Source organism: Chrysochloris asiatica, unplaced genomic scaffold (assembly GCF_000296735.1).
Source record: "Chrysochloris asiatica unplaced genomic scaffold, ChrAsi1.0 scaffold00142, whole genome shotgun sequence".
In the NCBI taxonomy this organism is placed as follows: Eukaryota; Metazoa; Chordata; class Mammalia; order Afrosoricida; family Chrysochloridae; genus Chrysochloris; species Chrysochloris asiatica.
In genome coordinates this window covers 2186485-2199146 of record NW_006408660.1, presented here as the reverse complement: position 1 = coordinate 2199146, position 12662 = coordinate 2186485, and the positions used below count along the sequence as shown (strand labels likewise).

The 12662-nt window shown below is 44.1% G+C and overlaps 1 protein-coding gene across 1 annotated transcript in view; it reads right to left on the bottom strand.

Annotated features, from left to right (window-relative positions):
* The window catches only part of UBE3B (ubiquitin protein ligase E3B), a 52175-nt gene extending 42350 nt beyond the window's left edge, over positions 1–9825 (bottom strand). Inside the window, exons 1-5 of the mRNA XM_006870438.1 lie at positions 9764–9825; positions 8405–8587; positions 8132–8252; positions 5605–5664; positions 4712–4816 (exon numbers count right to left, since the gene is read on the bottom strand). Coding sequence (XP_006870500.1) covers positions 4712–4816; positions 5605–5664; positions 8132–8252; positions 8405–8565 — 447 coding nt within the window. The 5' untranslated portion in view covers positions 8566–8587; positions 9764–9825. The remainder of the gene's footprint in view (positions 1–4711; positions 4817–5604; positions 5665–8131; positions 8253–8404; positions 8588–9763) is intronic.
* Between the last annotated feature and the right edge of the window lie 2837 nt (positions 9826–12662).

Below are 12662 nucleotides of genomic sequence, written 5' to 3'. Positions count from 1 at the left end.
CAAGCCTCGACTTTCATTACTGAAAGATACTCTAGGCAAACTACTGAATGACGCAGAAAGCATCAAAAGATGGAAGGAATCCACAAAGTCACTGTACCCAAAGGAAATGGTTAATGTTCAAACTTTTCAACAGGTAGTATCATTGATCAACAGCCAATAATACTGGCTGACTAATTGGAAGAGATCCATATTTGTGCCCATTCCAAAGAGAGGTGATCCAACGGAATGTGGAAATCATCGGACAATCTCTTTGATATCCCATGAGAGTAAAGTTTTGCTAAAGGTAATACACAAGCAGCTACGATCATACATTGACAGAAAACTTCCGTTCAAGCTAGATTCAGAAGATGGCATGGAATGAGGGATATCACTGCTGATGACTGATGGATCTTGGCTGAAAGCAGAGAATATCAGAAAAATGTTTACCTGGACTTTATTGACTACACAAAGGCTTTCGATTGTGTGGATCATGACAAGCTATGGACAACACTGAGAAGTATGAGTATTCCAGAACACTTAATTGCGCTCATGAGGAATCTGTACCTGGACCAAGAAGCAGTTGTTCAAACAGAACATGGGAACACTGAATGGTTTCAAATTAAAAACAGGTGTGCGACAAGGTTGTATTCTTTCACCATACTTATTCAACCTGTATGCTGAGCAAATTATCAGAGAAGCTGGGTTATATGAAGAAAAATGTGGCATCAGGATTGGAGGAATACTCATTAACAACCTGCAATATGCAGATGATACAACCTTGCTTGCTGAAAGTGAAGAGGACTTAAAATATTTACTGATGAAATCAAAGAACACAGACTTCGGTGTAGATTACATCTCAATGTAAAGATAACAAAAATCCTCACCACTGGATCAATAAGCAACATTCTTATCAATGGAGAAAAGAATGAAGTTGTCATGACTTCATTCTTCTTGGATCAACTATCAACACTCATGGAAGCAGCAGTCAAGAAATCAAATGACATATTGCATTAGGCAAATCTGCTGCACAAGACCTTTTTAAGTGTTGAAGAGCAAAGATGTCAGCTTGAGGACTAAGGTGCACCTGATCCAAGCCATGGTATTTTCAATAACCTCATATGCATGCGAAAGCTGGACAGTGGATAAGGTAGACCATAGAAGAACTGATGCTTTTGAGTTATGGTGTTGGAGGAGAATAGTGAAAGTGCCATGGGCTACCAAAAGAACCAATAGATCCGTTTTGGCAGAAGTGCAGCCAGAGTGCTCCAAGATGGCCAAACTTCATCTCTCATACTTCGGACATATTTTGAGGGACCAGTCACTGGAGATGGTTATGATGTTTGGCAAGGTAGAGGGTCAGAAAAAAAGAGGAAGACCCCCAACGAGATGGACTGGCCAAGTGGCAGCATCAATGGACTCATGAGTGACAACAGTACTAAGGTTGGCCCAGGATCGGGCAGTGTTTCCTTCTGTTGTGCATAACGTCGCTATGGGTCGGTACCGACTCGGTGGCACCTAACAACAACAATATGATGGTTGAGGGGCTCTGGTAGTGTAGTAGTTACGAGTCGGGCTGCTAACCTCAGGGTCAGCAGTTCAAACCTACCAGCAGTTCCATGGGAGAAAGATGAGGTTTTCTGCTTCTGTAAAGATTTATAGCCTCAGAAACCCTATGTAGGGTTGCTATGAGTTGAAACCAACTCCATGGCACACCACCACCACTACCACCAATATGATGGCTGGAACTGTGGTTGCCTTGGCAGGGCCAGTCAAATGATTTTGTATGCCTTATATGACTTTGGGGCTGGACTTTTCCCACCCTTTGCTATACGGGGTTGCTATAAGTTAGAACCAACTCGATGGCACTTTACAACAGCTGTGTGATTTTAGCCAAGTTTCTGAATCTCTCTGTGCCTCCGTTTCCTCATCTGTAAACTAAGGACACTAAGGGCTTTCCTTTTAGGGCTGTAGGAGAGTTCATAGATTTGTGTACATAAAGCATCAAGCAGTGTCACTGGCACACAAACTGCACACGTTGGCTATCAGTATCATCAGCATGACCACTGCCTATCCTTAGAGCAGGCTGGACAACAGGCCTTTCCAGGCTAAGAGAACGTGGAGCATGTGCACCTGGAAGGACCCTGGAGGCCATCTAGTTGGCAGGAAATTGACTTTCTCAAGGCCACAGAGCAGAATAATCGGGACTAAACACCTGATCTCCCTGGCCCCAGAGCCAGTGTTCTTTCCTCCTATGTGTGTGTCTTCACCTCAACCTTTCCCCACCTCAGAGGAGTGCCTCTTATTGAAGAAAAATTTGTTATGGAATGCAGATACACAAAGCAGACAAAAGAGGAGTGGCCCAGCTGAAGTGAAAGGAGAAGAACCCACTAGCTTGGCACTGAGGTGTTTTGGTGGAACTCCAGTACTCCCAGAACAGGCTGGGAAGGCCACTGTTCGGTGCCAGAAGGCCTCACTTGACAAGTTGGACTTGGCTGCCTGCTGGCTTACTATTTTGCTGGGTCATTGCCAAGATAACTCTTCCTGAGCAGTTGACAGAGATAGTTGGGAACAGGCATCTATCTGCTCTTCCCTTCAGCTGTTCCCTGGGTCCTGGCCATGCCTCTGCCCCCATGTCTGCTCACTCCCCTGCTCACCTCCTATATATAACACGAGGGCAGGCAAGGGACCAGGCTGGACCAGAACTAGTCCAGTTCAGCGTTAAGCCCAGAAGCCAGCTGGGACATTAAGAGTCCCCTAGATTTCCATCTGGCTCTGGTGGAGGCAGTGGAAGGCTGTGAAGCCAGACATGCTATGGTGCTGGCAGGAGAGGGTGAAGGGGACCCCAAAAGAGAACAGAGATGGGAGAAAAGAGGGAGAATCCTGGCAGCCCCTGACTCAGGCAGCCCCAGCTACCGTTACAGACCCAGAGTATTCATTTTCTCACTTAGCATGAACATATTACTGTGTTCACGTGGGTTTCTGTACTTGTAACAAGAGATCTGAGTAGTATAATACACACCATGAAAGATGCAAACATGTGCTACATGAAAGTAACAAAAGGACAGACAACACAAACACAGCTTATTTGTTGCCACTGAGTTGATTCTGAGTCACAGTGACCCTATGAGACAGAGAAAAAGTGCCTCCATAGCTGTTCTTTTTTTGTTTTTGGCTGTGGGAGATAAGAGGCAGAGATGGATTTTTTTTTTTTTTTTAATGATTGCTCCTGGCATCAAACTTCTTTATCTTCATCTGATCGAGTTCTAGTTAGCAAACCATCCAAGCTAGGTTACATGAGTACTCTCTGCAAATCTGGGAGTTCTCACATGGCTTTATATTTTTACCACTTAGTGTAAAAGTGATTTTCTAAATGAGTTACATATGCGGTATGATTTTTACAATATTATGCATCTTTTCTTAAAACAATAGGCGTGGAAAACAAGTCAGAAGAAAAAAGAAAAGTAGAATTATTAAGTTTACATAATGAAAAAAATTTAATTCTTTTGTTGTTGTTAAGTGCTGTTGAGTTGGTTCTGACCCACAGCGACACTGTATAGGGTTTCCAAGGAGTGGCTGGTGGGTTTGAATCACTGACCTTGCAGTTCAGTTTGCAGTCTAGTGCTTATCCTACATTATCACATATCTATGTCTGTCTTTATCTATATATCTATACATATATACAAGGAGCTCTGGTAGCATAGTGGTTACGAATCAGGCTGCGAACCACAAGGTCAGCAGTTTGAAACTACCAGCTGTTCCGTGGGAGAAAGATGAGATTTTCTGCTCCCGTAAAGATTTACAGCCTTGGAAATCCCGTACAGAGTTGCTATGAGTCGTAATCAACTCCATGGCACATAACCACAACCATACACACACATATATATATATATATACATGTTTCCAGTCCTTTCTCAGTATATACAGTGTGCATATGTAAACACTTGTTATTAACTGCTATTGAGTCAGTTTCAACTCATAATGACCCTGTATAGGGTTCCCAAGGAATGGCTGATGAGTTTGAACTGCTGATCCTACAGTTACCAGTTTTGTGCTTATCCCTACAGCGCCTCACCAGTACTCTTTTACAAGAATAATATTCTATAAGTCTGCATTCAGCCCTTCTCCCTCAATAGTACATCAGACAGCTCTGCTTGTCAGCATGCAGAGATCTGCTTCTATTACAAGGAGAAGTTTGTTCTCTTTTAAAGAGAAGAAATAGCAAAGAACTCCCTGCTGACTTGGGGCTTACTCTGTCAACATAAGCATACATCTTTGGATTCTTTTGCCAAATGAAAAGAGAACAAATTAGTCCGAGAAGACAGTGATAAGGGCCCTTGAGTTGATGAACTTGGAGTGGCGGCAGAATTGAACTGAGCTCTTTTGATTCAGCCTGATCCCCTATAAGGTTTTCTAGGCTGTAATCTTCACAGGAGCAGATTGTCAGGTCCTTCACCCATGGAGCTGCCCACTTTTTGGTCAGCCGGACACTTAACTGTTGCCCCACCAGGGCTCATTAGATACCAGTTAATGTTCAATATGTATTGTGTACCAAAGAAGGACTCACAGTGAGAAACCTATGAAACTCCCTCTATCGCAGAATAAGGACTCAATGAATCATTCTTACTAGACTCTGAACAATTAATCTCTGAAGCTCTAACCTATGAGAAAATCCTGAGAATCCTGAAAAGCAGCACGAACCTCCCAAATGGCATAGATGTAATCACATCTTTACCTTGAGCTGCTGAAGAAATTCACAGCAGTACCACAAAATAGCCTTGATTTGTTTAATCCACAGGAGGGTGAGATCCTTGGAAAGAGCCAGCGACACATACCACACCTACAAATGCAAGAGAAAGCAATGTAGTGAGCACTTTGTTGTTTCAGTGCTGCAGAGCTGGTTCCCACTCACAGTGATCCTGAATAGGGTTTCTGAAGAGTGGCTGGTTGAGTTTGGAAAATATTTTTTTTTAAGTTTGGTCCAGTGTCAGGTCAGGCAATAGGACTTATCTTAACACTAACCCCAAAATAAAACAGTCCAGTCAGGGAAGTTGCCATGTGAGTAAGTGGTAGAAGCAGAACAGAATTACTTGGATAGTAAAGAGACAAAGGTGCGCTTTGTGTTCATGTTTCTGATCCATTACTGATTTACACATACATATACATTCTGTTGTTAAGTGCTGTTGAGTTGGTTTTGACTCACAGTGACCCTGTATAGAGTTTTCAAGGAGTGGCTGGTGGGCTGTGATCATGGGAGTCCTGGTGTGGAGCTGTAAGATAAGCACTGGACTGCTAACCCAAAAGGCAGTTCAAATCCACCAACCTTCCTTGGAAACCTTCTACAGGGTAGCTATGAGTTGGAACCAATACAATATATATATACATAAATGAGTCCTGGTTGTGGGTTAATGTGTTGGACTGCAAAGTCACTTTGAACTGCAAGGTCGGCAGTTCAAGCTCACCAGCTGCTCCTCAGAAACCCTATACAGGATCGCTATGGGTTGGAACTGACTCAAAGGCACTTAACAACAACAACATACATAAACAAACAATGACATAACATTCAACAAGCGTTTCCTCTGAATCTGGAACACTTGTGGACACAACTCCAGTTCTAAGCCCGCTTACCTTGGGTTCATTCTCAGCATCCATGCTGCTCAGGATGGAGCGACACAACTTCTCAAATCTCTGCAAAGAGGCAGGATGGGGAGGGAGGTTAGAAAGTCCTGCAGAGAATCATGGCAATCATGGGAAAGGGCAGGGTGTAGATGCTTGCTGGGTCTCTGGCCTGCACCAGGCATTATGTCCAGTGATTCATACACATGGTTTTAGCTGAGTCCTTCTGACAGATGTGGAAACTGAGCATCAGAAGAGCTAAAGTAGTTTTGCATCTGGCGGCCCACAGGATGGAAGAGCCCTACAGATAGGCTTGACCTGACCAGCACTGTGTATTTCACATACAACTCCAGACTGGGACTTTTTTTTGAGAAACAAAATCAACCTGGACGTGTATTCTAGCTCTCTCTTAAATGGGTCCATGCTCCCCGGTTTATCATTTTGTAAGCATCTGGTAGCGTAGTGGTTATGAATCGGGCTGCTAACCTCACTACCAGCAGTTCTGCGGGAGTAAAATGACACTTTCTGCTCCCATAAAGATTTACAACGTCAGACACCCTATGCAGGGTCGCTATGAGTCGGAACCAACTCCACTGCACATAACCACTACCACCAAGCATCATAAGGAGCTCTGGAAGCGTAGTGGTTACGAACTGGGCTGCGAACCTCAAGGTCAGCAGTTCGAAACTACTAGCTGCTCCACGGGAGAAAGATGAGGCTTTCTCCTCCCGTAAAGATTTACAGCCTTGGAAACCCTGTCTGTACAGGGTCGCTATGAGTCAGAACCAACTCCACGGTACATAACCACCACCTCCAAGCATCATGGAGGTCTGAAATGGTTTGTGCAAGACTGCTAACCTAAATGACGGCAGTTCGAATCCATCCAGTAGCACTGTTAAAGTAAGGCCTACTTATATGCTTCTGTTAGAAGTATACACCAGAAGAGTGGATGAAGCAGCTCTCCTCTGTAACACACAGGGTCACTATTGAGTCAGAATTGATTTTATGACAGTTAGTAGTGAAAACAACCGCAACAGTAAGCACAGAGAGACCCCAGCCTAAGGCTGTTATATCGTCACTTTCATCCTGAAAAGCAAAAGGAACGAGAGTGGAAACCAGACAAGGGGTTCCCTTTGGTTGAATCAATCCCAGCCGGCCGCCTTCCCACTGTGAGCTCCAGTCTCCTCCTCTGTAAAGGGAGGTCACTCAGCTGAGTCTGCCTGGGACACTGATCACTGCCTACGCCCTGTCCCTCTCCTCCAGAGCTACAAGCTTCACAGGGACAAGCCCTCAGCATGCTTCTTTCCCTAGGGCCCTGAGGGTCTGGCACACATGGAAGGAACCTGGTAAACAGTCACTGAGCAAATAAATGTGAGGCTTAACAACCATGAGTGTCTAACACCTGGTCATGGAGTCCTGGTGATGCAGAGGTTAAGCACTCTGCAGTTCAAACATACCAGCCACTCGGAGGGAGAAAGATGTCACAGTCTACTTCCTTCAAGACTCCAGCCTCAGTTATACACTGTCTTATAGAGTCACTATGAGTCTCTGGAGAAGGACACTGTACTTTGTGAAGAGGACGGTCGGAGAAAAAGAGGAAGACCCCCAACAAGATGGACTGGCAGTGGCAGCAGCAATGGGCTCAAGCGCAGCAACGATCGAGAGGCTGGCACAGGACTGGGCAATGTTTTGTCCAGCTGTGCATAGGGTCATCATGACTCGATGGCACCTAACAACACAGGGCCGTTACCAACTCAGTGGCACCTAACAATGAGTTGAATTCAACTGGATGGCAGCAGGTTTGGGTTGCTTTTTGTTTGTTTGTTTGAACATCTGGCAAACTGTGACACATAACAGGCAATCTTCAGGTGGTACCTAGCTTTATTACCATCATTTATGAAGAGGCTTCAGAAAGTTCATGAAAAAATGGAATTCCAAGACAATGGCATTTGTCCACAAACAATCTGGATGGAGCAGCTTCATATTCCTATTACAGGGACCTAAATGTTTTCTTGGAACCACATTTTCCAAGTTGCTGATTTCAAACTTCAGAGGTATAAAGTGGCTCATTTTGTTTGGTGTGCAAGATGGAAATGAAATTTCTAATTAGCTGCAATGCCTACAAATTATGGCACTGAGCATCCAGATCTGGATTTCTCTCTAAAACACCAGAGTGTCTGTCCACGGCGGGCTGGGCTCAGCTGCCTCTTAGTGGCATGTAACAGAACCAGCATCCACTTGGAGGTCCCTAACTCTGAGGTTCGTTACTTATCAAGGACTACAGGGACTCATCATGTTGTTTTTTTCTCATAAATGGCTTTGTTGACTCATTTACATAATTTGCCTGGCTCTGGTAAGCATTTGAGCTTCCGATGCCTCAAAATAGTCAATGCGAAAAGAACCTCAACAAGTCCCAGGAGACCCGAGCATAAACCTATTTCAAGGAGTTCATCCAAGGACTAAGTGAGTCAGTATTTATGAAATGCTTATGAAAAGAGCTGGCACACAGTAAGCACTATGGTTGCTGTCAGTATCTTACCTCATTATCCTCTTTAATTTTGAATAAGAATAGCAGCTTCCGGGCAATCTTAAAAATACAAAGTGCGCTTCTTTTACTGGACCCAGACTCACTGCTTTTAAAAAACTCATCAATCTCTTTCCTGGGGAGGGAACAAAAGTGGGGGGGAAAGGTGTTTTAATGAAGAGCTCACAACACCTGGAAAGCTTTTCCAGCGCTGTGAATGAGAGAACCGTAAGTTTTCTATTGACTGGGAGCGGGAGAAAATCGCGCACAGGAGTTGTTGACACGCACCTGATTTCCCGCTGTAGTTGACTACGGCAAAGAAAACTCCGGACGTGGGCCTGAATCTCCACAGCTGCCTTCTCCCGCTCCTTTTGCCCGAGCCTTTCTTCTCGGGCCTGGCGGGCTCTATCGATGAACCATGCTCTGGAGGTCTGAGACACGGTAAACATATTTGCAAACCTTGTGCGAATCCTGTAAGGAAAACATTATGAGAAAAGTACTTTCAGAAAGGGGCTCAAGAACACAGGGTGGGCGGGGATTGGGCAGAGACCCTCTACAGGCCTTCCAAGGAGCAGTTGGTGGGTTTGAACCATGGACCTTGCAGTTAGCAGTCCAGTGCTTATGCTACAGTGCAAATTGACACATATTTTGAGGGGACAAAATTCAATCAATAACAGGGGGAAGGAAGTTGATTTTTTTTCTGTTCTATTTTTTTTAAGAAAAATGGTTAAGATTTTCAGTTAGAGAAATCAGCTGTTAGTGAATAATTTCAAGATGTGTTCTAGGCCTTGGTGTTTGTAATGCCACTTATGAAGAGGCTGAGGAGCCTGGTCCAGGCAGACCCCGAGCCCAGGGAGTGGAACTGGACCTGCAGTGGGCTAGGGCTAGGGAGCCACACTCTGTTCTTTTGATGCCATCTCTTTAGAACCACACCTGTCTTTTCCCATTGCCTTGAAACATTCCAGATTGCTTGAATATGAGTTGATTCTAACTCATCACACCCTTGGAGGGCAGAGCAGAACTGTCCCGTAGAGTTTTCAAGGCTGTAATCCTGACGAAAGCTGACTATCACAGCTTTCTCCTGTGAAGTGGCTGATGAGTTGGAACTGCTGTTCTCCTGGTGAGTAGATGAGTGCTTAGCCACTATGCCACCAGTGTTCCTACATGAACTAACTGCTCAGCCACATCAGTCGGTTCAGTCAGAACGTAGTGTGAGTACACTGAAGTATCTGTCCACAATCACTTTAAAACCAAGATAAGCATGTAGGCGGGGAGAGGAGACAGGGAAATCTGAGAAAGTGGAAGTGGAAATATTGAGAATGTCACTGACCAACTTCTGTAGAAATTGTTGAATGGGAACCTAAACTGTAATGTAAACTTTCAACAATAACACAATCTTTTTTTTTTTTTTTTTTTAAAGAAGAAAGTTAGAACCTATCGGGAAACTTGATGGGCATTTTCGACATTGGCTGTCAAACACTAACAGGGCTTTTCCCCAGATGTGGGTCTCATGTCAGTCATTCTCAAAGCAAATGAACAGAGCATACCTGACCACAGGAGGGAGGGTGAGAAGGCAGGAGAAGAAATGATGGCAGTCTTCAGAATCACTCCTCTTTCCACCTGGCAATGGGAAGCCAGGGAGCTCACCTAAGGATTTACCTGTGATGCAAAATGTCAGGTAATCATTCGTGATCTCACACAGGACTCAGCTGAAGGCAGGTGGCACGCCCCAGTGGCTTCTCGTCTCTGGCAGAACAACGTAAGTAAAAGTTCAGAGTTAGGGCTCAGTTGTGTAAGCGGGGCATCATAGGTTGTTCTCACTAAGTAACAAACATGGTGTCTCTGGCTTAAAACCAACCCTTCTGTCCTTTTTAATGAATGTCTCCTCTGCTTTTTTCAGATTGCATCGCTACAGACCTCACAGATTAATGGGAATATTGCTGTTGTTGTTAAGTGCCATAGAGTCAGTTTGGAGCCATAGCAACCCTATATAGGGTTTCCAAGGAGCAGCTGGTGAGCTGGAACCACTGACCTTGTGGTTACAGGCTTTGTGATGATAAGCAGAACAACAATATTTAGAGACCAAAGACTGTTAAAATATTATACACACACCAACGCATATACATACCCAAACCCACTGCTCTCAAGTGGATTCGAGCTCACAGCAAGTCTTTTGGACAGGGAGAACTACTCCATAGGGTTGCTAAGGCTGGATATCCTTATGGAAGTAGACTGATCCATCTTTCTAAGGAGTGGCTAGTAGGTTCAAAGAGCTGACCTTGTGGTTAACAGCCCAGCACTTTAACCATTGCACCACCAAGCTCTGTATGTCAAACACAAAAATTATGATCAACAAGTTTAACAACATGGGATACCTTTAAAAAAAAAAAAGGAGTCAATGATGCTAATTCCATACAGTAAAAAGAAAAATGTGCGTGCATCCAGAGCTATAAGGCTGGGACGAAAGCCATCAACACGTTCAGAGAGATCATTTTGGAGTAATAGAATTGCGGGATGATCTGCTTCTGTAAATGGCCTCTCTTCTCCAAATTTTCCCTACAAAGCAGCACCCAAAGGAAAACATCATCAGGAAAAAAAAAAAGGAAAACTCATGGTTAGGCTGCAAGGCACAGTGTGAAAGGCACACAGCTCTGGCTAAGTCCTTTTTTTTTTTTTTTTTTATTAAATGTTTTTATTTTGGATTGAGTGAAAGTTTACAGGGCACATCATCAGCTTCACATTCAACCATTCATATAGCTTGTTTCATTACACTGATTATTATCCCCTCCATATATCATCAGTTAACAGTGTTTCTCTCTATCCTCTTTAGCTTTTTTTTTTGGGTGGGGAGGAACTTGCCTTTTTGGAATTTACAGTCTCGGCTTTTAGGGAAGGTTTTTACATTTGTCTGTGGATATCCAGGGCTCATGTATGAGATTACTAACAAGCATTACTGAATAATCAGATGAGGGACAGTTTGCTATGTCTACTAGGTGGCTAAAGTCTGATCCTCAGAGCCTATGGTTTGGACGGTCAACAACGCTTGGGCCCACAGGGTCTTGACCTCCTGACCCGGTCTACACGGTCTGCATCAGATTCCCCCTTATTTATTGTTTGTTTAAGGGACGCTGCCTGTCTTAGGCGGTCAGTGCGAATTTCTCAGTCTTACCCCTCATCGAAACTCATTGCAGCATGGCAATGGCTCTGTCTTAGGTTGCCGAGGTTCCACGTCATCCTTACCCGTCTCTGGCCACACGTCCAGCATAAACAGCCGCCATCCGAGGAAGGCAGGGAGGGAGGAGATCGGCTGGGGACCCCATACGCAAGACGTTGCCAGCCCACCACCTGCTCTAAGGTGACCAAGCAGGATCACTATGCTGAGGTTCAATCAAGTTCTTAGGGGATCTTACTCTCTAGCAGGGGTAGCAAATTAGTAGCCACTCAGTGCTCACTTTGAGAATTACTTATATCATAAATTTGAGCATGTAGCTGATGAATATCCACAGACAAGTGGATATTATTCCACAACCTCCTAAAATGCTGTTGGATTAAGTTCCAATCAAGGTCTGGATTACTGAAAGATAACACAAATCTATTTATACCATGAATAACCTTAGCTGGGAGTGTAATATGGATATATTGGGTCTTATTTCCCTTAAGCGATCTTCCTTTCTCTAAAGCATTTAGTCTGTTTTGTAAACCTTTATCTATTTACTCTTGGATCGTATGAGCGAGACTAATATCCCTAGACAGTTGATTTACATGGTGGGCAGGGCAAAAAAAGGCAACAATTCCTATTAGTGCAGTGATTCTTGACATGAGAGCAAACACATATGGCACATTTAAGGGCCAGGCACCGCAATGATTTGCCTAGCTTCTGAAAACTTTAACAGGCAATAAAAACTACGATGGTTGATGGACGATCTGGCTAAGTCCTTTAAGGAGATTTCTCAGAGCCTTCCCTGCCTTCACTGCTAACCACAGATGCCAATACTCAGCCAATGACAAGGACTAAATGAGATGATATTCACCAAGTCCAGGCGGCTGTCAAGACAGAACAGTCAATGAATCTCATAGATATGTTATTTTTACAGACACACATTTCTCTTTCTTTCTTTACCTCTTTAGCAAAGGCTCCCATCCATCTACACAGATTCTAAGGTTCTTTTGGGAGGAAATAATGCTGGATTATTTATCGTTCTTCATCCATTACATTTCTTCATACCTCTGGGTACATTAGGCTCATCAGTTCTGTTTCTTGGCCCTGATGTTTGGACTGGACAAATCCTCCAAGCCATGAGCACCATTATGTGTTCTTTCCTTACCACACAGACAGTCCCTCGTAGAGGGCAAGAGGGGGAATGAGTAAAAGGGGAAGGAGGAGCCTCTTCAAGTGGAAGAAAAAGAATCATATGGATTTTTCTTAGTTCTGATTCTACCTCTTATTTTGGCAAGTTATTTATCCTCTGTAGGTTTCAGTTTCCTTAGGATTAATCTCAGGATGGTGGGGGCAGATGGTGGTGATGGTTGTGTGCTGGGCAGTCAG